Genomic DNA, 26,351 nt, shown 5'->3' with positions numbered 1-26,351 from the left:
ATAAGTCCTTCTTCCTGTTCTCCCAATTTTATCCTGTTTAAAAAAATTGGGGGGGGGGGACGCTTGGATGGCTCAGTGGTTGAGCGCCTGCCTTCAGCTCGGGGTGTGATCCTGAGGTCCTGGGATCGAGTCCCGCATCAGGCTTCCTGTGTGGGGCCTGATTCCCCTCTGCCTGTGTCTCTGCCTCTCTCTCTCTCTCTCTGTCTCTCATGAATAACTAAATAAAATCTTTAACAAAAAAATAAACAAATTTCGTAATGTTGTCCACCACCTAGAATTATGCTGTTCAGGAGAGTAGCTACTAACCACATGACCACATGTGGCAAATTTAATCTATATTAGTTATAATTAAGTTAAAAATTGAGTTTTTCAGTTGCATTAGCCACATCCCAAATGCTCAGAAGCCACATGTGGTGAGTAAATACCATATTGGATAGAATGGCTTATAAAACATTTCTATTTTTGCTGAAAGTTCTATTAGACAGTGCTGATCAACAACTACTTTGTTGCTTTATGTTTTACTCTTTTGTTTTCTGTGTCCTCTTAATATACTGTAGGTTTCACAGAGCAAATACCTCATCTATCTGAATCAGCATTGAATCATTAAGGTCTGAAACAGTGCCTGGCACATTATCATGGTTGCCCAATAAATGTTCTCTTAATATACGGATAAGCCCCACGGTACTCAGTGAAGTGGACTCGCAAAAGCATGTGAACACATATGCATATGAGTAGAAAGGAGATGAGCAGAAAGCAGAAGTCTCCTCAAAAATTTTATTGTTCTTAAAAATGCTAATGGAGGGGAAACTTCCTCCAGGACAGGTAGGTTATTGATGTCCAAGTTCAAAAGCTCCAGAAGGTGAAGTTCATGACTTTTTTGAGGGAGGTGAGCTTTCAATATGATCTCATACTTCATGTTTCAGGACTCCAACTATAATGGAGCTAATGATCATAATGGAGCCCACTAGGATGCTTGAGATGCTAAAGCCCAAGGCCAGTCTGGAATTTATTTGTGCTGTCCTCTGATCCCCATGAAAGTTGGCTTCTCGGGTCTGTGGGGATGAAGGCAAGCTGGTGGGAGTGTTTCCAAGGGAGGAGGGAGATAGGGAGCGACATTCCAGGGGGAGGTGGGGAGTGAAAGACCAGGAATGATGGTGTGAGGGAGGTAAGGGCAGGGTTCAGTCCCCCAGTGGAAAAAGGAAGAGGAGCAGATAAGGGGGTCCTGGGGAGGAACAAGGGCAGCTAGATGGTGAAGGAGGGAGTAAATTCTCCAGGAGGAACATGAAGAGGTCCCTGGGGAGGTATGGGGATGGGAAGGAACAGAGGAGGAATATCTGGGAACAAGGGGAGTTGGTGATAGCCAGATGGTGCCCACCTTGATGGAAAACAAGAGGGCTGGGATTGCCAGCAGAATGAAGAAGAAGAAGGAAATCATGGAGAGATACAAATAATCCTTTTCTGGAGGATTCAAGGACATCAGGATGACTGGCTGCATTGGTGTTACCATAAACGCCAGGTTCCTGGGCTCAGTCTTAGTAGCCATGGACCTTGGCCTGAAGAGGAGATGCTGGGCCAGCAGAATCTGCAGACAAGAAATGGGTCCTAAACAGAGAACATCTCAATTCCCAAGAAATGAGGATCAGCTGAACCAACCCCTCTGCCTAGAAAGGCACTGAAAACAGACTCTGCCCCAAGCCAGAACTCACTATACTTCCATGTTCCTGCATAATAGCCTTACTGGCCCTATAACACAATTTAACCCTCCTCTATGTTCTCATAATTTCTCTGTGTACCCCTCATTGCCCCCTCCATGTGTCCCTCCAACTGCTTCACTTTCTTCTTCTAAACTCTCTCCACCCCACTTCACCCACGTACACTTAAACTCACCACTCTTTTCTGATAATCCATTCACAAAAATAGTTAATGGCCCTAGAACTTACCTTGGCTTTTCAGTTCCTGAGATTGTCCAGGCAATTTGTGTCATAGGGCATGAGCTTCTCTACTGGCTGCCATTTCATTAAGATTAGGGCCTCAGGTTAGGCATGTCTCAAGTGCTCACAATCTGTTTCTGATTGGTTCAGTGTGTATAAGGGGTGTTACCTAGCCTCTCCCTTTTCTTCCTGCCCTCTTAACTCAATGAACCAGAGGACTGGGTTAGTCACTTACACCTTTTGTTGTTGTGCTCAGTTTGAACTCCTGGTTCAACGTACAGTGTGTGGGTCTCACTTCCAGATTGGACCTGAGTGCAATGGACAGATTTACTGATAAATAGTCCTACAAAGAGCCTACCATACATGAGGCCCACACTGGGCTCTGAGGACCATGTGGTGACTAAGGCAGACAAGATCACAGCTCTGGAATCCATAGCCCATGAGAGAGAGCGTTCAAATAAATAAGACTGGGACAGACACCTGGGTGGCTCAGTTGTTGAGCATCTGCCTTTGGCTCAGGTCATGATCCTGGGGTTCTGGAATCAAGCCCCACATCAGGCTCCCCATTGGGAGCCTGCTTCTTCCTCTGCCTGTATCTCTGCCTCTTTGTGTCTCTCATGAATAAATAAACAAAATCTTCTTTTTTTAAAGATTGATTTTTATTTCATTTATTTATTTAAAGATTTATTTATTTATTTATGATAGGCATAGAGAGAGAGAGAGAGAGGCAGAGACACAAGAGGAGGGAGAAGCAGGCTCCATGCCAGGAGCCCGACGTGGGACTCGATCCTGGGACTCCAGAATCGCACCCTGGGCCAACGGCAGGCGCTAAACCGCCAAGCCACCCAGGGATCCCCCAATAAATAAAATCTTTTAAAGTAAACAAACCGGGCAACCCAGGTGGCTCAGCGGTTTAGCGCTGCCTTCAGCCCAGGGCCTGATCCTGGAGACCTGGGATAGAGTCCCATGTCAGGCTCCCTGCATGGAGCCTGCTTCTCCCTCTGCCTGTGTCTCTGCCTCTCTCTTTCTCTCTCTCTCTCTCCCTGTGTCTATCATGAATGAATAAATAAGTAAAAATCTTTTAAAAAATAAAAAAATAAACAAACCAATTTAAGGGAGAACCAAGGGCTCCAAGGAATAACTAAAATGATAAGGAAGAGGGGATGTGTACTATTATAAAAGAAGACATATCTGTCACAAATATTTATGTAGTGAGCTACATATAAGCTACATTGAAAATGAAAGCAACAAACAAAAGATTTTTTAATAAAGCCATTAGAAATATAAGGAGAAATGTCTAAAACCACAACCTTAATGTGAAACCTAAATATGCCTCTTAGAAAGTTTGAAAATGGGGGGATCCCTGGGTGGCTCAGTGGTTTAGCGCCTGCCTTTGGCCCAGGGCGTGATCCTGGAGTCCTGAGATCGAGTCCCACGTGAGGCTCCCAACATGGAGCCTGCTTCTCCCTCCTCCTGTGTCTCTGCTTCTCTCTCTCTCTCTCTCTCTCTCTCTCTCTCTCTCTGTCTATCATAAACAAATAAATAAATCTTAAAAAAAAGAAAATTTGAAAATGAAGTAGAAAAAGAGTGCAAGAATACAAATAGAATTTTAATAATTTAACTAGTAAGTACAATTATAGAATTACTTAGAAAGTTACACCCTAAATAGTTACCTCACCTTCTCTAGTTATATCAAAGAAATAGTCACAAAATTCATCAAGAACCTGGCTACATATAGAAATTCCAAAATGTGGGATCCCTGGGTGGCGCAGCAGTTTGGCACCTGCGTTTGGCGCAGGGCGTGATCCTGGAGACCCGGGATTGAATCCCACATCGGGCTCCCGGTGCATGAAGCCTGCTTCTCCCTCTGCCTGTGTCTCTGCCTCTCTCTCTCTCTCTGTATGACTATCATAAATAAATTTTTAAAAAATTAAAAAAAAGAAATTCCAAAATGTAGAGTTCCTTAAATAATACAAAAAAAAAAAAATCAGAAGTAAACAAAGAGAAGACCTAGAAAAATTTCTATTTGCAAATTAAAAGACCTCATAAATTACAGTCATACCCTGGAGATATTGCAGGTTGGGTTCCAGACCACTACAATAAAGACAATATAACAATAAAGCAAGTCAAATGAATTCTTTGGTTTCCCAGAGCATATGAAAGTTATGTTCACACTATGCTGTAGTGTATTAAGTGTTCAATATAATTATGTCTGAAAAAATATAATCCAAAATTACTCTAAACAGAAAAAACTAGGAAAGTCTAACAAATTATCAAGGAAAAAGACAGTCAACATACATTAATCCCAAGAGGATCCAGATGTTAGAATTTATCAGACAGATTTTATAATGGCTATATAACCATACTTCAAAAACTAAGGGTGAACACTCTTGAAATAAAAAGAAAGAAAGTCTATAAAAATAACCAAATAAAAATTTTAGAACTGAAAAAAGCAATAACTAAATTTTTTAAGATTTTATTTTTTAAAAGATTTTATTTATTTATTCATGAGAGACAGAGAAAGAGAGGCAGAGAGATAGAGAGAGAGAGGCAGAGACACAGGCAGAGGGAGAAGCAGGCTTCCCAAAAGGAGCCCAATATGTGACTCAATCCTGGATCCCAGGATCACACCCTGAGCTGAGGGCAGACTCTCAACCACTGAACCACCCAGGTGTCCCTAAAAGATCTTATTTATTTATTTATTTATTTATTTGAGAGAGAGAGGGTGAGCAAGAGAGAATATGAGCAGGGGGGACAGGGAGGAACACAGGGAGAAGAAGAAGCACTCTTCACTGAGCAGGGAACTAAACACAGGGCTCAATCCCAGCACCCTGGGATCATGACCTAAGCCAAAGGCAGACACTTAACTGACTGAGCCACCTAGATGCCCCAATAACTGAAACTTAAAAAAAAAAAAAGTTAATCTAGTGAGTTAATCACTAGATGAACTCAACAGAGGAAAGAATCAACAAACCTGAAGGTAATTAAATAGAAATCATCCAGTTAGGATAATAGAGGAAAAAAAGATTAAGATAAATTAACAGAGTACCAGAGACCTGTAGTACAATTTCAAAAAGTCTAACATTCATGTCATCAGTTTCAGGAGAGGAGAAAGAATGCTGCAGAAAAGAAAAGAAAGAAAGAAACAATAATGTCTGTACACTTTCCAAGTTCGGTGAAAGACATAAACTTATAGATTTAAAAAGCTCAATGAATACCAAATAGGATAAACCTAAAGAAATCCACACATACAAACATGATGAAAAGACTTCTGAAATACAGAAGAAAATCCTTATGAGCAGAGTTAGATATAGAATTCTTTTTTTTATAATAAATTTATTTTTTATTGGTGTTCAATTTGCCAACATACAGAATAACACCCAGTGCTCATCCCGTCAGATACAGAATTCTTAAATGTAATATAAAAAACACAGTCATAAAAGGACAAATTTGAAACTGGCTGTTGTTGAAATTGAACATATTTGCTTTGCAAAAGAAAAAAAACTGAAAAGATAAGTAACATGGAGATCCTTGGGTGGCTCAGTGGTTTAGTGCCTGCCTTCGGCCCAGGGTGTGGTCCTGGAGTCCCAGGATCGTGTCCCGCATCCAGCTCCCTGCATGGAGCCTGCCTCTCCCTCTGCCTGTGTCTCATGGATAAATAAGTAAAATCTTAAAAAAAAAAAAAAAAAAGATAAGTAACAGCCTTTTTTAACAGGGAAAAGCTTACAAATCAGAAATCTGAAAAAGGACGTGTGTCAGAATTACAGGGAGGAAACAAACAATCCCCTTTAAAAATGGACAAAAGATTTGAACAGATCCTTCACGAAAGAGGCTATAAGAACATCAAATAAGCACAGGAAAAAATATTCAAATCATTAGCTATCAGGGAAATGAATATTCATTTTAAAACTTTGAAGACATAGCACTATATACCTATTAGAATGGTTCAAGTTAAAAAAAAAAGCTATCAATATCAAGTGCTCATAAAGATATGGAGAATTGGAACCCTCATTCATTACTGATGGGAATGAAATATGGTATAGCATTCTGGAAAAACAGACTGTAAATTTCTTATAAAGTTAAATACACATTTATCCTATGATCCAGCAACCCCCACTTCTGGGTATTTACCCTAGATAAATGAAAACATGTTTACACAAACTTTTATGAGAATATTTACAAATACTCTATTCATAATCTCCAAAAATGGAAACAATTCAAATGTCCCTCAATGAGGGTACAAATAAACTAACTGCATAGTCCAATATGTTGAAATATTACTCAGAAATTAAGTGGAACAAATCGGTGATACATTCAACAACTTGGATACATCTCAAAGGCTGAGGAAGAGAAGCCATTCTCAAAAGGTTATATAGAAAGAGTTATGTCCATGAAATGACAGAGTAAGGAACTTCAAAATCCCATTCCTCCACGAAAGCAGTGAATAAACTAACAAAAATTGTCAAAATCCACTTTATCAGAATCAAGAGTTTACAGCAACCAGGCAAATGTTTAATCAAGAAAAAAACAACCCCACCAGTGTCAGTAAGAGAGCCTTGTGGTGTTTTAACTTATCCTGGCACCATCTCCCACTTCCCAGCTCAGTCGTAGCCTTGAAGACAATAGCCCACATTCCCAGTACAAGTTCTTAGTACCTATACTTAGATACTAGATACAGAATTCATTCTTAAAGAATCATGGTTGTCGCTTGGATCTGTCTAGTGGCCCCCTGAAAGACCAGCTCAAAAGGCTTGCTGTTATTTTCTCTGAGAACAATCCTAGGGATGGGGGAGCTACTAGAGGTGGGGGAGGTGTCCAAGGCAAGTGAATAAGCTGTTACTACCTAAACTAGAGAGGGATAATAGCTGGAGTAAACCAAAGACCAACCAAAGAGCTTTGAAGAAAAAGCTGCGGAATGAGATACTTGGGAAATAAGGGTGTAGAAAAGCTCCTACATATTCCTGGGAATCTAGAGGTCCACATGTTTGTCCAGGGCTGGATGTATGCTCAGCAAAGACCTGAGAAGACCCTCAGCTCTCACCTCTGGCTGACCTTTAGGGCTATATAAGCAGTAAGTGACGGTGAAGGCAGAGTTGTAAACTACTTCCCTGAGTGTTGAGGGCATGTACCAACACACATAGAGCTCATCTGCACAGACTGGGAGATTTCTGATTTCCTTGCCTTTGGGTACTTACAAAATATCTATCAAATAAGTAGCTGACTACTGCACTAATAGAATAGAGACTTCAGTGACCACACTCAACAAAGAATACAATTTAAAACAAATTAGTGCAGAAAAGTCACTACACAAACAACATTACAATAAGCAGCAACAACAAACCATTCTCCAAAGCGGAGAATTTGATTTCAAGATTTGTCACATTATGAAATCCAAAATAACTCTTTGTCAAGAAAAAATGATGAGGCATACAAAGAAAGCATGGCTCAAGTACACACAAAAAATAAATTAAGAGGGGCATCTGGGTGGCTCAGTTGGTTAAGTGTCTGACTCTTGGTTTCAGCTCAGGTCATGATCTCAGGGCCTTGACATTGAGCCCTGCATGGGTTTTTCCCAAGTCTGCTTGGGTTTTTCTCTCCCTCTCCTTTTATCCCCCCGCCCTCCTGTGCACATACATGTGCATACACTCTCTCCCTCTAAAATAAATAAATAAATCTTTTACACATTAATTAATTAATTAGTTAATTATTTAATATGGGGAGCCTGGGTGGCTCAGTTAAGTGTCTGACTCTTGATTTCTGCTCAGGTCATGATCTCAGGGTTGTCAGATCAAGCCCTATGCTGAGCTCCACACTCAGGGTGGAGCCTGCTTAAGATTCTTTTTCTCTCTCTGCCCTCTCCCCTGCATCATGTGAGCATGCACACATGCTCTTGATCTCTCTGAAAAACAATAATAAAGAAATTAATAGACACGTCCCTGAGGAGATTCAGACATTATATTTATCAACTAGAGATTTTTAAATCAACTATTTAAAATACACTCAAACAACTATAGGAAACCATAAGAATAAGCAACACAACACCAATGAAAAGAAATCATAAAAAGGAACCAAATAGAAATTTGGGAGTTAAAGATTACATTACCTGAAATGAAAAAATTCACTAGAAAGATTCAAGGACAGAATTGAGCAAATAGAAGAAAAAAAAATCAGTGAATGTGAAATGGATCACTTGAGATTACCTAGCTGAGGAGCAGAAAGAGAAAATTGTGAAGAAAAATAAACATAGCCTAGGACACCTGTGGGACTCCACCAAGTATATCAACATATACATAACAGGCGTCTCAGAAGGAGAGGAGAGAAAGAAAAGTGAGTGAAGAATATTTGAAGAAATAATGGCCAAAAAAATTTCTCTGATTTATTTATCTTTTTTTTTTGGAGAGTGAGTGGAGAGGGGGAGTCTGCTTGAGGTTCTCTCTCCCTCTCCCTCTGCTCCTCCCCCTACTCACACTCTCTAAATAAATAAATAAATAATTAAAATCTTTTGAAAAAGGACATGTTTCAACTATATACTGTCTACACTGTAGTGCCAAAGACATAAATAGGTTGAAAGTGAAAGGATGGGAAAATATATTCCATGCAAATAGTAACCAAAAGAGAGTTGGAGTCACTATCCTAATACCAGAAAAAAATAGACCTTAAAACAAAAATTATTAGAGATAAAAAGAACATTATATAAGGATAACAGACAATCCATCAAGAAGATACAACAGTCATAAACATATATTCACCTAACCACAGAGTCCCAAAATACATGAGGCAAAAACAGAAGTGAAGGGAAAACAAACAGCCCAACAACAATAGTGGGGTATTTCAGCACCTCAATTTATTAATGGAAACAGAAGACCTAAACAATATGTTATATTAACTAGACCTAACAGACATTTTTAGAACATTCCACCCAATGAGAGAAGAATACATACTCTTCACAAGTGCACATGGAACATCCTCTAGGACAGATCAAATGTTAGACCAAAACAAGTCTAAATCCATATTAAAACCCTGAAATAATATAAAGTATGTTTTCCAGCTACAATAAAATGAAATTAGAAAATCAGTAAGAAAAAAAAGAAAATCTGAAAATTTTGAATATGTGGAAATTTTTTTTAAATTTTTATTTATTTATGATAGGCACACAGTGAGAGAGAGAGAGGCAGAGACATAGGCAGAGGGAGAAGCAGGCTCCATGCAGGGAGCCCGACGTGGGATTCGATCCCAGATCTCCAGGATCACGCCCTGGGCCAAAGGCAGGTGCCAAACCGCTGCGCCACCCAGGGATCCCTGAATATGTGGAAATTAAACAACACACTCCTAAACAACCAATGAGTCAAAGAAGAAATCAAAGGGAAATTAGAAAGTGCTTTTAGATGAATGAAAACAAAAACACAACATACCGAAACTTAAGGCATGTGGTAAAAACAGTGCTCATGGGGAAATTTATAGCTGTAAACTCCTACATTAAAAATGAAGAAAGAGGGATCCCTGGGTGGCGCAGCGGTTTGGCGCCTGCCTTTGGCCCAGGGCGTGATCCTGGAGACCCGGGATCGAATCCCACGTTGGGCTCCTGGTGCGTGGAGCCTGCTTCTCCCTCTGCCTATGTCTCTGCCTCTCTCTCTCTCTCTGTGACTATCATAAATAAATAAAAATTAAAAAAAAAACTAGTAAATTAAAAAAAAATGAAGAAAGATCTCAAATCAGCGACCTAACTTTTCATCTTAAGCAACTATAAAAAGGAGAAAAAACTCAACCCAAAGCAAGCAAAGGGAACTAAATACTAAAAATTGGAGTGGCAATACATGAAATAGAGAATAAACAGAAAAAATCAATGAAACCAAAAGTAGTTCTCTGAAAAGAACAACAAAATTGGCAAGCTTTAAGGTAGATTGACCAAGAAAAAAAGAGAGAAGACTCAAAGTATTAAAATCAGAAATACTTTCAAAAGTGAGGACCATCACCACCAAACTTACAGAAATTTTTAAAAAAGAGATTATGAGAGAATACTATGAACAATTATATGCCAATAAATTAGATAACCTAAATGAAATGCACAAATTCCTGGAAAGCCATAAACTACCAAAGCTGACTCATGAATAAACAGACATTCTAAATTAACCAATAACAAGTAGAGATTAAAACAGTTTAACCAAACCAAACCAAAGGACAACAACAAAAACTTCCAACAGAGGAAATCCCAGTCCCAGAAAGCTTCACTGATGAATTCTATCAAATGTTTAAAGAATTAAAATGAATCCTTTTCAAACTCTTGCCAAAAATAGACGAGGACAGAATACTTCCCAACTTATCCTATGAGGTCAACATTACCCTGATATCAAACCATACAAAGGCATCAGGAGAAAAGAAAAACAGACCAATATCCCTTATGAATATAAATTGTATAGAACTGCAAGGGACCATGAATAACAAAAACAATCTTGAAAAAGAACAACAAGGACGCCTGGGTGGCTCAGCAGTTGAGTGTTTGCTTTTGGCTTAGGGCCTGATCCCGGTGTCCTGGGATGAGTCCCACATCAGGCTCCCTGCATGGAGCCTGTTTCTCCCTCTGCCTGTGTCTTGGCCTCTCTCTCTGTCTCTCATGAATAAATAAATAAAATCTTAAAAAAAAAAAAAAAAAGAACAACAAAGTTGGAGAACTCTTACTTCCTGATTTGAAAGCTTTGATGAGAGCTACAGTAATCACAAAGAGTACTGCACTAGCATTAAGGATAGACATATAGATCACTGGAGGGGAACTGAGATAGAAATAAACCCAGGCATCTATGGTCAATTTTTGTGTATCAAGTCCAGGGATCCAGGGACGTCTCATCACCATGGGTCTACAGGGCCTAGAGAGCAGCAGGTTGAAGATGACCACCGTCAGGGAAAAGGTCTCAGCACAGTGGCCAGAAGAATGAACAGCAGAGACCTCAATGAATGGAGACCAGGCTGAACCAACCCTGCAGGCCAGAGGAGCACCTTTCAAGGTGGCGCCACCCCAAGGTGGGGCAGTCTGGCCCACACCAACCCATTGCCCCAGTACGTTTCCTCACTGTCCTCTAGAATGCAATTCCAGTTGCCAGATTTCCCTCCCTTCTTGATTATCCTTCCCATCCCCCACAATTCTCCCTGACACTCAAAGGCCCTCTCCCTGTCCTCCATAACACTGTTTCTGTCCCCAATGAATTTTCTCTGATCTCACTTAAATCCCGTCTTCCCATAATTTTTTCTTATTGCCTTATGACCTTGCCTTTTGCCACTATGACACTGCCTCCTTGTAACACCACATCACTACTCTTAATCCCCCTACATAAGCTCCCCCCATTTAACCTGCAGTATGTTCCTTATAAGCTCTCCCAGTCCCCCTATAACCCTCTCCCATTCCCCCATCAACCCCCTCTCTGTCCTCCCTTAATTTAATCCTGGTCTCCTACCGTCCCCTTCCTATATCCCCTAACCAGCTCTCTTTCCTCCTCACCCCCTCTCTGTACACACATGATCTTACCCTGATCCTTAACGTCCTCACTCTTTCTCGATAGCGATCCACTTAATCTCACCAAGTACCCCCCAGGGCCGTGCCTCCAATTCCTCAGACCTGGAAGTTGCCATGGGTGGGGGGAGGGACGTCATGGGGCGTGGCCTCTATGTCCCACAATACTACCTTTGCCCTTTATTTCCTCGGTGTGATTGGCTGCTTAAATAGAAAGGGTGGTCCCATGTGTTTAGTTCAGATTTCTGTTTTGTTCCCTTGAAAATGAGGCTGTCCTCTAGGAAAACCTCTTCCGATGAATGAATTGGGTGGGGTTTTAGTTATTTATATTTATCCTCCAGCTTGAACTCCTGATTGGTTCAACGTATATAATATGTGGGTCCCACTCACGGGCAGGTATACTTGTGATTGAACCTCTGATTGGTTCTATGCATACAGAAGACGGGATTTATTAATTCATTAAACATATTTTAATTAGAAGCCTACTGTGTGTCAGGCTCTGTGCTCAGTCACCAGCGAACAAGTGGTAACCAAAGCAAACAAGGCCATAGTTCTGGAGTCAACGATTCATGGGGGAGATGGAGGATAAACAGCCAAGTAAATTAGAGGACTTCGTTATGGACCAACGACTATGGTGGTAATGGAAGGAGGGAAACGGGACAGAAGAGGGAGGAGCCATTTGAGCTGAGATGTGCAGGATGAGCCAGCCAAGAGCAGATCTAGGGGAAATGAATCGGTTCAGGCAAAGGTCCTGAGGTGGGAGTGAGGTCTGTGTGTTCCAGGAGCAGGAACAGGAGCACTGTGGTTAGAGTGGTTAGAGTCATGAGGGGAGGATGTGAGGAGTGTAGAAAGCAGATTAGGCAGAGTTTGGACATCTGAGTGGGGGTTTGGATTTGATCCTAAGAGCCACAGGAACCTCCTAGAGCATGTAAATCTGGGAGAGAGGAGATGTGATTTAGGTTGTGGAAAAGCTCTGGTTGCCCTAAGATGAATGAAAAGAGGGAGTTGGTAGGTTCCTCATTTGCCAGGAACCCCAAATGCTTACAAAGAAGAAGCTGGGTCTAGGGGTGAGCAGGGCAGGTGTCAGAGAGATGCCCGTGCTTCCAATCTTCATAGGAGTGTTCTCTGAGATAAGGCTTGACTATGGCCTGTCTGCTGTCCACCTAATTTGGGCCCCTGTCCTGCCCTTGCTCAGCCAACTTTGGTGTAGGTCCAGTCCCTCCTCAGGGAAAGCAAAGTCCTCTCAACTCTTATCCTGGGCTCTTAGAGTCACCAGGGCATACTTCTTCCCCTATCCTATAAAACCCTGTATCTCCAGCTCTACCTTCTTCCTCTGACTCACTTTACCCCAAACTAAAGCTCCCAGAAACAGTGCCTCACTTAGCTGTTGGAACCAGGGGCAAAAGGAATAAAGTACATCCTATTATATATATTTTTTCTTTTTTTTAATTTAAATTCAATTAGACAACACATAATACGTACTTAGTTTCAGATGTGGTGTTCAATAACATCAGTTGCGTATAACAACCAGTGTTTATCACATCATGTGCCCTCCTTAAAGCCCATCACCAAATTACTTAATCCGCCCACTCACCACCCCCCCCAGCAGCCCTCAGTTTGTTTCCTATAGTTAATAATCTCTCATGGTTTTTCTCTCTCTCTCTCTGATCTCTTCTTATTCAGAATTCCCTCCTTTACCTATGATCCTCTGTGCCTTTTCTTATATTCTACATATGAGTGAAACCATATGATACTTGTCTTTCTCTGATTGGCTTATTTCACTCAGCATAATACCCTCCAGTTCCTTCCATGTCAGTGTAAATGGTAAGTATTCATCCTTTCTGATGGCTGACTAGTATTCCATTATATATACATTTATATATTGTTTGAGCTGAGATGTGCAAGATCTTCTTTATCCATTCATCTGTTGATGGACACCTCCCTTTCCACCACCCCTTGTTCCTTTCCCAGAGTTAGGAGTCTCTCATGTTCTGTCTCCCTTTCTGATATTTCCCACTCATCTTTTCTCCTTTCCCCTTTATTCCCTTTCACTATTTTTTATATTCCCCAAATGAATGAGACCATATAATGTTTGTCTTTCTCCGATTGACTTATTTCACTCAGCATAATACCCTCCAGTTCCATCCACGTCGAAGCAAATGGTGGGTATTTGTTGTTCCTAATGGCTGAGGAATATTCCATTGTATACATAGACCACAGCTTCTTTATCCATTCATCTTTCGATGGACACCGAGGCTCCTTCCACAGTTTGGCTATTGTGGACACTGCCGCTGTAAACATCGGGGTGCAGGTGTCCCGGCGTTTCATTGCATCTGTATCTTTGGGGTAAATCCCCAGCAGTGCAATTGCTGGGTCGTAAGGCAGATCTATTTTTAACTCTTTGAGGAACCTCCACACAGTTTTCCAGAGTGGCTGCACCAGTTCACATTTGCACCGACAGTGCAAGAGGGTTCCCCTTTCTCCACATCCTCTCCAACATTTGTGGTTTCCTGCCTTGTGAATTTTCCCCATTCTCACTGGAGTGAGGTGGTATCTCATTGTGGTTTTGGTTTGTATTTCCCTGATGGCAAGTGATGCAGAGCATTTTCTCATGTGCGTGTTGGCCATGTCTATGTCTTCCTCTGTGAGATTTCTGTTCATGTCTTTTGCCCATTTCATGATTGGATTCTTCATTTCTTTGCTGTTGAGTTTAATAAGTTCTTTATAGATCTTGGGTACTAATCCTTTATCTGATACGTCATTTGCAAATATCTTCTCCCATTCTGTAGGTTGTCTTTTAGTTTTGTTGACTGTTTCTTTTGCTGTGCAAAAGCTTCTTATCTTGATGAAGTCCCAATAGTTCATTTTTGCTTTTGTTTCTCTTGCCTTCATGGATGTATCTTGAAAGAAGTTACTGTGGCCAAGTTCAAAAAGGGTGTAGATGTGTTCTCCTCTAGGATTTTGATGGAATCTTGTCTCACATTAAGATCATACATCCATTTTGAGTTTATCTTTGTGTCTGGTGTAAGAGAATGGTCGAGTTTCATTCTTCTGAATGTGGATGTCCAATCTTCCCAGCACCATTTATTGAAGAGACTGTCTTTTTTCCAGTGGATAGTATTTCCTCCTTTGTCGAATATTAGTTGACCATAAAGTTGAGGGTCCACTTCTGGATTCTCTATTCTGTTCCATTGATCTATGTGTCTGTTTTTGTGCCAGTACCACACTGTCTTGATGACCACAGCTTTGTAGTACAACCTGAAATCTGGCATTGTGATGCTCCCAGCTATGGTTTTCTTTTTTAATATTCCCCTGGCTATTCAGGGTCCTTTCTGATTCCACACGAATTTTAAGATGATTTGTTCCAACTCTCTGAAGAAAGTCCATGGTATTTTGATAGGGATTGCATTAAATGTGTAAATTGTCCTGGGTAACATTGACATTTTCACAATATTAATTCTTCCAATCCGTGAGCATGGAATATTTTTCCATCTCTTTGTGTCTTCCTCAATTACTTTCAGAAGTGTTAGGTTCTAGATCCTTTAGGGTATAGATCCTTTCCCTCTTTGGTTAGGTTTATTCCTAGGTATCTTATGCTTTTGGGTGCAATTGTAAATGGGATTGACTCCTTAATTTCTCTTTCTTCAGTCTCATTGTTAGTGTATAGAAATGCCACTGACTTCTGGGCATTGATTTTGTATCCTGCCACGCTGCCAAATTGCTATATGAGCAATCTTGGGGTGGAGTCTTTTGGGCTTTCTTTCTTTTTTTTTTTTTTTCTTTTGGGCTTTCTATGTAGAGTATCATGTTGTCTGTGAAGATGGAAAGTTTGACTTCTTCTTTGCCGATTTGAATGCCTTTTATTTCTTTTTGTTGTCTGATTGCTGAGGCTAGGACTAGAAGAAATGGACGCATTTCTGGAAAACCACAAACTACCAAAACTGGAACAAGAAGAAATAGAAAACCTGAACAGGTCAATAACCAGGGAGGAAATTGAAGCAGTCATCAAAAACCTCCCAAGACACAAAAGTCCAGGGCCAGATGGCTTCCCTGGGGAATTCTATCAAACATTTAAAGAAGAAACTGTACCTATTCTACTAAAGCTGTTCGGAAGGATAGAAAGAGATGGAATACTTCCAAACTCATTCTATGAGGCCAGCATCACCTTAATTCCAAAACCAGACAAAGACCCCACCAAAAAGGAGAATTATAGACCAATTTCCCTGATGAACATGGATGCAAAAATTCTCAGCAGGATACTAGCTAATAGGATCCAACAATACATTAAGAAGATTATTCACCATGACCAAGTGGGATTTATCCCCAGGATGCAAGGCTGGTTCAACACTCGTAAAACAATCAATGTGATTGATTATATCAGCAAGAGAAAAAACAAGAACCATATGATCCTCTCAACAGATGCAGAGAAAGCATTTGACAAAATACAGCATCCATTCCTGATCAAAACTCTTCAGAGTGTAGGGATAGAGGGAACATTCCTCAGCATCTTAAAAGCCATCTACAAAAAGCCCACAGCAAATATCATTCTCAATGGGGAAACACTGGGAGCCTTTCCCCTAAGATGAGGAACAAGACAGGGATGTCCACTCTCACCACTGCTGTTCAACATATTTTCAAAGTAACTTTCATTTATTATAAGCAAAGGGCTCAGCCTTTTATTAAGTGTAGATCTTTATATACAGACATGTTTTTTAAATTATGGAGCCTTACTAACTTTTCTACTTGTTCAGTAAATATTTCCATATAGTAAATAGCATAAATACTTGTAATCTATTTGCACCAAGATGCTCTTGATTTCAGCATAATGTATTTTGTCATGTGATCTCATATCTTTTAACAAACACTTTTAATTTTTGTACAGTGCCTTGATTTTATTTGATCTTGATGGTCACTAGGTATCCATAAATATTTTTAATGTGGTTTTTAGCATAGACATAAGTGTATATTCTTTTGTACAATTCTTTTAAAAGGCTATTATATATATATGCACTGAAGCAGCATTTTTGCATATTAAATTAAGAGTATGAGATGAGCAGGATACATATTTAGCAGAATCATGTTTTGGGAAGATAATGATTCGTATATCTTATATATATTTGCTTCATTATCATACCCTGTTTTGCACTTAACTGTCATGTCTGCTAGGCCTCCCCTGGTCTGTGAGGGTTTCTCACTTGTTTTTAATAACCTCACTACTGAGGTTAGATATTTAAGGATAATGTCCTTCAATTTGTGCTTGTCTAATATTTTTTCTCAGACTGAGATTATGGGCTATTATGATTATGTCATCCAGACATGAAATGCTCTTTCATCACATCTTAGGAGGGAGTACATGATATCCACATGACTTGTCATGGATAACATTAACCTTGATCCCCCAGCCACAGTAGTGTTTGCCACTGTAAAGTTACTTTGTATTTCTCCCTCTCCATATTTGATTCTTTGGAAGCAATCACTATACACAGCCTACACACAAACAGGTCAGGGAGATATTAAGCTCTACCTCCTGGAGAGGTAAATAGCTAAACAGAAATTATTTGGAATTCTCCAAATAGGAGATTTGTCTCTTCACCAACATTAATTTATTTACTCCATTATATACTTATATAAATGTGGATTCATGGATATTTATTACATAATTTGGTTATAATCCAGTATTACATTATTTATTTTGTTTTTCACATCGATCCAGCTTTGGCCTTTGGGAACTCTTCCAGGTTGGCTTGGTGTCCCTTTCATAGGTCCCCATCCTTTTGCTTTTTTTTTTCCCCATCCTTTTGCTTTTTAATCACTTCCTTACTTTCTGATGCTGCAAAATACCTGAGGCTCATTTTGCATTTTCCCCGACTTAACTCTAGAGTCAGCCATTTCTCCAAGGATCCCTGGTCCCTGTTGTTGGAGAATGGTTTTTAAAAACAAAGAGCTAAACTCTTAGAGTGTGGTATGTGTGGGAAGATTTTAAACTATGTAATAAATTTCTTTACCAGATCTACAACTACTCAGATTTTTTTTCCTGTTTGATAAATTGTGAATTTCTAGGAATTGGTCACTTTTATCTAAATTTTTATACTTCTTGGCATAACATTGCTAATAACATTAAATGATTATCATCATTTTAAGCTTTGTAAGGATCTGTAATGATACTCTCTTTTCTGCTCCTGATAATGGTTTTTGAACCCTCTCTCATTTTTAAAAAAGGTTTTATTTATTTATTTTAGAGAGAGAGTGCAAGCGTGAATGGGGAGAGGGGTCAGAGGGAGAGGGAGAGAGAGAACACCAAGTAGACTCCAAGCTGAGCCCAACACAGGGCTCAATCTTACCACCACAAGATCATGACCCAAGCTGAAACCAAGATTCGGAAGTTTAATCAACTAAGCCATCCAGGTGCCCCAAACCCTCTCTCATTTTTAAGATCAGTCTTGCCAAGGTGTTTTCAATTCTGTTAACTGTTTCTAAGAACCAATGTTTGGCTTTCTTGAATCTCTTTGTACATGTATTTCCTATTCCATTTCTTCAATTATTTTCTTTGATTTTTTCCCTCTCTACCACTTTTTGCATCAATTGGCTATTTTAAAGACTATTTCCAAAATTACTTCTTGATTTTCAGCCTACCTTTCTAATGTATGCATTCACAACTGTATGTATAACTCCAAACAAGGCTTTAGTTCTACCCACAATTTTTGGTTTCTAGGTATACCTTGTTGAAGTGTAACATATATCCATAAAAGTACACAGAACCTAACTATACTGTTAGGACTTTTCACTAGTAACACACTCTTGCAACCACCACTCACAGAAACAGAAATTTCCAATATTTTAAAAGTCCTGTTCCTATCCCATCAATCATCATAGATTTGGCTCTTTCAGATTTTCATATAAAAGGAATTATAATGTATCTTTAAAAGTTTGTTCCTCCTCTTTGCTGTATAGTATTTCCTTACATATCATAATCTATCTATTCTTTACATTGTTGATATTTGTGTTGTTTCCACTTTGGAACTACTGTGGATGATGCAGTATAAGCATTGGACAATTATATTATATATATTATATTATATATGTAATATATTGCACCAAAAATGGGTTTTGGTGCACCTATGTATACATTCTATTACATATATATTATATGTATATTACATATTACACATATATGTGTCTGTCCCATTGATCAGCTTCCCTAGCCATGCACACATACCTACCCCACTGTCTTACAACTGTAGTTTTATAGTAAGGGTTATTAGTTGGTAAAGTAACAAGGGAATTACTGAATCATGTGGTATATATGTGTTCAATTTCTTAAAGATTTTATTTATTTATTCATGAGAGATAGAGAAGACATAACTAGAGGGAGAAGCAGGCTCTCCGCAGGGAGCCTGATGTGGGACTTGATAGCTGGACCTGGGATCGGGCCCTGAGCCAAAAGCAGATGCTCAACCACTGAGCCTTACCCAGGTGTCCCTATATGTTCAGTGTTAATACATATTGACAGTTTTCCATTGATTAATTGATTAACTGTCCATTGACAGTTTTCCAGTGATTATCTCCATTTACATTTTCACCAGCAGTGAATAAAATTTAGAATTGCTCTACATCATTGCTAGAACTTGATTTTGCCAGTCTAATTTTAGCCACTCTAGTGAGTGTGTAATGACATTGTTTTTATTGCATTTTAAAATTAATATGCAGTGAAACTTTTATTAGTGCACAGCTCAGTGACTTCTTGCACTGATCTTGCACTGATTTGTGTAACTGCCATCACAATCAGGGGGTAGAACAGTTTCATCACCCCAAAACATCTCCTTCATGCTCTTCCTTTATAGTGAGACACACACACACACACACCCTACCCCCTGGCTACTACTGATCTGCCACTTAAGTTTTGTCTTTATGACAGTGCTATATCCATGGACTTAAACAGTATGTAACTTTTGAGACTGTCTTCTTTTGTTTTGTTTTTGAGCACTTCGCTGTCCTTTATTAGCATCCCTGCAGAGCACCCCTTGCTATAGTGGGGTTGCAGTACCCAGGGCACCCAGGGTGGCAGACCGACACAGCCCTCACCCTATTTGTGGGGGGACAGGCTGCTCTGGCAGCAGAACTCCTGCTGGCATTTTGGGTCTCAGCTATGGAGTGCTTTGCGGACTGGCTTGTTTTCACTTAGCATAATACCTCTGAGGTTCACCCAAGTTGATGCATGTATGAATAGTTCATTCCTTTTTAAAAAAAGATTTTATTTATTTATTTGAAGGAGAGAGAGAGAGCATGAGCAAGGGTAAGGGTAGAGGGAGAGGGAAGAGCAGATTCCTGCTGAGCAGAGAGCCCAATGTGGGGCTTGATTCCAGGATCCCAGGATCATGACCTGAACTGAAGGTAGACACTTAACCGATTGAGCCACCCAGGTGCCCCTGTTCATTCTTTCTCTCTTTTTTTTTTTTTTTTTTAGATTTTATTTAAAACTATACCCAACATGGGACTCAAACTTACAACCACAAGATCAAGAGTTATGTGCTCTACCAACTGAGCCAGCCAGGCTCCCCTATATTTTTTTTTCTTTTTAAAAATTTTATTTATTTATTTATTTATTTATTTATTTATTTATTTATTTAAGACAGAGAGAGAGAGAGAGAGAGAGAGAGAGAGGCAGAAACACAGGCAGAGGGAGAAGCAGGCTCCATGCAGGGAGCCTGATGTGGGACTCTATCCCGGGTCTCCAGGATCACACCCTGGGCTGAAGGCAGGCACTAAACCACTGAGCCACCAGGGCTGCCCTCCCCTATATTTTCTATTGTCTATCAGCTATTACTCTTCTGCCCATTTTGTAAGTATGTTGTCTACCTTTTGGGATTATGTATGTATGTATGTATTGATATAATTCACATACCATAAAACTCACCATTGTGAAGTAGATAATTTGGTAGATTTTAGTCTATTCACAAGGTTGTGCAGCCATCAGCACTGTCTAATTCCAGAACATTTTCATCACCCCAAAAAGGAACATCATATCTATAAGTGGTTACTCCCATTTCTGCCCCTACCCCCACCACTGCCCCAGCAAATGTTAAATCTACTTTCTGTCTCTATGGATTTGTCTGTTCTGGATATTTCATGTCAATGGAATCATGCAGTATGCGGCCTTGTATGTCTCACTTCTTTCACTTAGCATGTTTTCAAGGTTCATTCTATAGCAGTACTTCATTCCTTTTTTATGGTTGAGTAATATTCCACCATATGGATAATACCACACTTTGTTCATCCATTAATGTGTTCATAAACATTTGGGTTGTTTTCACTTTTTGGCTATTATGAATAATACTGACATGAATGTTTGTTTTCATTTCTCCTGAGTATATACCTAGGACTGCAAGTGCTTGTTCATCTGATAACTCTATGTTTAACTTTTTAAGGAACTGCCAAGCTGCTTCTCCAGGGCAGTATATTAAGCATATCTTTTTATTTTGATGCTCCGATGTCCGATGTCCGGGGGCCTTGCTGGCCCTGGAAAGACTTCTCCTAGAGCTAGCTAATTCCTGGAGACAGCAAATGACTGGGAGCAGGCCTTTCATATGCAAACCAACCAATCCAGAGCCTACCTCAAACCACCTCCTTTAGTGGGCTCTCACAGGGCTCTTAATACTCCAGACCATTATCTCTACACTCGACACCCCAGGGCCAGGCATCAGATGACTAGAGACAGCCTCTATCTCCAGATCCCACTGAAATTATTCAAACAAGTCAGTCTTTAGCTTGCTTACCCTGCTTGACCATGTCTTTCCTGCCAAAACCACAAGAAAGCTTTTTGCCCATGTTTTTCCCTCACTTCCTCTGTCTCCTGGTTGACCTTGGCACTTCTGTTGCCCTGCATGATGTGACATGCCCCCTCCTCTTAGGAATTCTGGGTAATGATCTATCTTTTCTCTTTAAAAAATATTTTATTTATTTATTCAGGAGAGACACAGAGAGAGGCAGAGACATAGGCAGAGGGAGAAGCAGGCTCCTTGTGGGAAGCCTGATACGCTCAACCTCTGAGCCACCCAGGCACCCCAATGGTCTATCTTTTCAATGGCAGTCATCTCCTGATCTGTTGGCCTCACCATTCCTGAATGATAATAAGGCCTACATTTTAAAAGAAGCACTAGCACCATTTCACATTTCCACCAGCAATGAATACGGGACCTAATTTCTCCACATCCTTACCTATACTTGTTATTTTCCTTTTTAAAAATGGATTATTATAGCCATCCTAGTGACTATGAAGTGACATCTCATTGTGGTTCTGATTTGCATTTCTCCAATGACTGACGATGTTGAACATCTTTTCCTGTGCTTATTGGCCATTTGTACATCTTCTTTGGAGAAATGTTTATCAAAATCCTTTGCTCATTCAAAAACTTGGGTTATTTGTCTAACTGTTAAATATCTTTTTTTTAAAAAAAAAGTAAGGTCTATGCCCAATGTGGGGCTTGAACTCAGGAGCCTGACATCAAGACACACACTCCACTGACTGAGCCAGTGAGATGCCCAAATATCTTTTTGTTTTTAAGGTATAGATATTCTACATGTTTTTTAGGTATACATCATTTGCCATTAGCACAAGCATATTTTCCTATGCTGTGACTTTCCTTTTTTTTTTAAACCAGAGAAATGTTCATTTATTTCTATTGTAAAATTTTTTATTTTTTTTACATATTTTTTAATTGGAATTCAATTTGCCAACATATAACACTCAGTGCTCATCCCATCAAGTGCCCCCCTCAGTGCCCGTCACCCAGTCACCCCCAACATCCCACCCACCTTCATTCCCACCACCCCTTGTTCCTTTCCCAGAGTTAGGAGTCTCTCATGTTCTGTCTCCCTTTCTGATATTTCCCACTCATCTTTTCTCCTTTCCCCTTTATTCCCTTTCACTATTTTTTATATTCCCCAAATGAATGAGACCATATAATGTTTGTCCTTCTCCAATTGACTTATTTCACTCAGCATAATACCCTCCAGGTCCATCCACCTCGAAGCAAATGGTGGGTATTTGTTGTTCCTAATGGCTGAGGAATATTCCATTGTATACATAGACCACAGTTTCTTTATCCATTCATCTTTCGATGGACACCAAGGCTCCTTCCACAGTTTGGCTATTGTGGACTCTGCCGCTATAAACATCGGGGTGCAGGTGTCCCGGTGTTTCACTGCATCTGTATCTTTGGGGTAAATCCCCAGCAGTGAAATTGCTGGGTCGTAGGGCAGGTCTATTTTTAACTCTTTGAGGAACCTTCACACAGTTTTCCAGAGTGGCTGCACCAGTTCACATTCCCACCGACAGTGCAAGATGGTTCCCCTTTCTCCACATCCTCTCCAACATTTGTGGTTTCCTGCCTTGTTAATTTTCCCTATTCTCACTGGGGTGAGGTGGTATCTCATTGTGGTTTTGGTTTGTATTTCCCTGATGGCAAGTGATGCAGAGCATTTTCTCATGTGCTTGTTGGCCATGTTTATGTCTTCCTCTGTGAGATTATTTTCCTATGCTGTGACTTTCCCTTTTTTTAAATTTTTTTTACATATTTTTTAATTGGAGTTCAATTTGCCAACATATAGCATAACACCCAGTGCTCATCCCATCAAATGACCCCTCACTGCCTGTCACCCAGTCACCCCCACACCCCGCCCACCTCCCTTTCCACCACCCCTTGTTCGTTTCCCAGAGTTAGGAGTCTCTCATGTTCTATTAAACTCAACAGCAAAGAAACAAACAATCCAACCATGAAATGGGCCAAAGACACGGACTTTCCCTTTTTTTTAAGATTTTATTTATTTATTCATGAGAGACAGAGAGGCGGAGACACAGACAGAAGGAGAAGCAGGCTCCATGCAGGGAGCCCGATGTGGGACTCAGTCCTGCATCTCCAGGATCACGCCCTGCACTGAAGGCGGCTCTAAATCACTGAGCCACTTGGGCTTCCCTGACTTTCCTTTTTTACTCTCTTAACAGCATTTTGAGAAGAACAGAAGCTATTCATTTAATGTAGTTGATAAATTTTAATGTAATTTATCAACTTTTTCCTCATATCTAGTTTTGTGTCCTATTTAGGATATCTGTGCTTGAAGCACCTGGGTGGCTTAGTGGTTGAGCATCTACATGCACCTCAGGTTGTGATCCTGCGGTCCTGGGATTGAGTCCTGCAACAGGCTCCCCGCAGGGAGCCTGCTTCTCCCTCTGCCTATATCTCTGCCTCTCTTTCTGTGTCTCTTATGAATAAATAAATAAAATCTTTTTAAAAAGAGGATATCTGTGCTTTGTCTAAACCCATGAAACTGTCTTCAACACTATTTTCTAAAAGTTCAACTGTTTTACATTCAGCATTTGGGTCTGTGATGATTCTGGAATTTATTTTTGTATATAGCACCAGGTTGGGTCTAGATTAAATTATTTCCATATGGATATGAAATTTACTCTGCACCATTTATTGAAAATTACATCCTCTACTTACTAAACTGCAGTGCCACTTTTACCATAAAACAAATGACCACATACATGTGGGTCTGTTTCTAGACTCTATTGCATTAGCCAACATGTCTGTCCTTACACCAATACCACAATGTCTTAATTACTATAAAATTCTAGTAAGACTGGTTATCTGTTACTGTAAGTATTCCAACTTTGTTTTTCTTCCTCAAGATAGCCTTAGCTCTTTTTAGGCCTTTGTATTTCCATATACATTTTAGAATTAGCTTAACAACGTCCACAAAAAAACAAACAAAAAAAAGGTTCTATAGATCAATCAGGAGAGATGACATCTTTACAATATGGTCTTCGATCCATGAACATGGTCTAATCCTTCCTTGCATTCAAGTCTTCTTTAATATATTTCATGAATGTTGTATAATTTTATGTGTAGAGGTCCTAAGGGGGAAGAGGTCATAAGAACCTCCAATTTGTAGCCAAGTCAGGCAAAAGTGTGGGTAACCTGGGTACCTACCACTTGCAGCTGGCATGTGAAGAGAATTAGTCTTCAGGAACTGAGCCTTTAACCTGTGAGATCTTATACTATTTCCAGACAGTGTCAGAATTAAACTGTAGGACCTCCAGCTACTGCCATAATTGCTTGCTGTCAGAAAAATCCCTACACATTTGCTGATCAGAAATGTCAGAAGTGGAGTGTTCTGTGCAAGTAGTAAAGGAGGCAAACAGAAGGAAATACTGGGTTTTTCCTTATACAGATGTTAATTTGCTTTTTTCACTTTCATTTTCCCACGAGTATACAGAGTTTTGCAAGAGCTACATGATGTGTGGTACATGGCAACAGACTGAATGCACAGGATATGAGAATCCAATTATATTTTATTCAGCCAGATATTAAATACATTTGCAAAAATGTAAAACGTGCCACTCTGCTCACAAATGTTTCGGAAAAATATTTTCATGACAACACGTGAAGGTTTTTTATTGTTATCTTTTTTTTTTTTTAATTTTTTATTTATTTATTTATGATAGTCACACAGAGAGAGAGAGAGAGAGAGAGAGAGAGAAGCAGAGACACAGGCAGAGGGAGGAGCAGGCTCCATGCACCGGGAGCCCGATGTGGGATTCGATCCCGGGTCTCCAGGATCACGCCCTGGGCCAAAGACAGGCACTAAACCGCTGCGCCACCCAGGGATCCCTATTGTTATCTTTAAATTAACAAATATTGAACCTTTTCAGCTTTAATTCCAAAATAGAAAATACCAATAGTTACAACTCACATAAACTAAAGCTTTTGGGGGGTTCTCAAAAAACTTAAGAGTGAAAGGGGTCCTGAAACCAAAGGGTTTCAGAACTAAGGTTTTAGAGTCAGCCCCAGGAGTGCATTAGTTGGTCATGCTCCCCTGGCCGGCAGTAATGGCTAACCTGTGCATCCTCACCTGCCACCAGTGCCTCACCCTGGAGATCAGAAGAACTGCAGGGCATCACTTCTTGTAGTCCTACTATCCACTCATTGGGCTGTACCTTTTCTTCAGAGGTCTGAGCATCAGCCATGCAGCTCCCCCTTCTCTAAGTCCTGTAACACCACCTCATCGTTTTGTTCTCCCAGGTCTAGGAGTGGGAGTGGAGTTACCTTAGCCTTTACCTTTTGCTCTTACAGGATTCCAGTCCCTGTGTGGTCAATCCTGTTTTAAATCCACTCTGTTGGAAATACCTATAGTGTCTGTTGTCCTGACTGAACTCTGATTGATATTCCTGCTATACTAAATATCCTCTCCTTACATGCCTCTGAGAGGGCCCTGTAGCCCTACAAGAAAGGACTCCAAATACGTGGAGGTAGCAAAGACCATCACAATGCCAATCACCAGAAACAGAGGTCCAAATGCTTCTGCCCACTGCATCTTGGGATCAGAGCTGCCAAGAAAAATACAACACAGTCAAGCACTGGATGAGACACTTGTACTCACATAAAGAAGAGATAGCACAGGATCAGCTCAATAGTGGATGTCTGGGCAGTGGGTGCAATTGGCCTTTATGTCTCCTTCACAGAGTCTGAAATACTAAAAGCTGAGGTTGTGCCTGAGGGCACAGGCACTTAAGCAGAACAAAAGAATACATGATGAGCCTAAAACAGGGAAAGATATTCCCATACAAGGTGATAAACCCTGCACAGGCTGTGTGGGCTTTTTATCTCTTGATGAGAAAGCGTTCCAGGCCCAAGGCCCATTCTTACGTGGCAAGCGGAGGTTGAAAGTCTATGCACATGAGACTGCTTTTCCTAACACATTCCCTGAAGACTTCCCTGACTCTCAGAGTGTGTCCATTACTGCTGTTCTTGGTGCTTCTGGGTCTGTGCCTGTGCTTAAATACAGTTGTGTCTCTTCCAACTCACATTGGAATCTATATTTGTAGACTTCCCTGTGTCATCTCCTACCCACTTACAAGT

At 40.2% G+C, this 26,351-nt stretch overlaps 1 protein-coding gene across 9 annotated transcripts in view; it reads right to left on the bottom strand.

Annotated features, from left to right (window-relative positions):
* Positions 1-26,351, bottom strand: part of LOC144287296 (uncharacterized) — an 83,152-nt gene that overhangs the window by 1,660 nt on the left and 55,141 nt on the right. For 5 of the 9 annotated variants that reach the window (XR_013355162.1, XR_013355174.1, XR_013355168.1 and 2 more), the window contains one exon: positions 25,105-25,819. The exons of 1 other annotated variant lie outside the window; for it this stretch is intronic. Coding sequence is in view for 1 of the 8 variants with exons in the window: in XM_077854774.1 (XP_077710900.1) it covers positions 906-1,052; positions 1,376-1,582; positions 2,167-2,239 (427 nt within the window). In the remaining 7 variants the exon portion in view is untranslated. Of the gene's footprint in view, positions 1-760; positions 1,053-1,375; positions 1,603-2,166; positions 2,240-25,104; positions 25,820-26,351 lie in introns of those variants that run through there. 3 more of the 9 variants (XR_013355156.1, XM_077854774.1, XR_013355150.1) reach the window with 3 other exon arrangements.

Source organism: Canis aureus, chromosome 1, assembly GCF_053574225.1.
Source record: "Canis aureus isolate CA01 chromosome 1, VMU_Caureus_v.1.0, whole genome shotgun sequence".
Taxonomy (NCBI): Eukaryota; Metazoa; Chordata; class Mammalia; order Carnivora; family Canidae; genus Canis; species Canis aureus.
The sequence above is the reverse complement of the archived record's forward strand: the minus strand, read 5'-3'. Positions and strand labels throughout refer to the sequence as shown.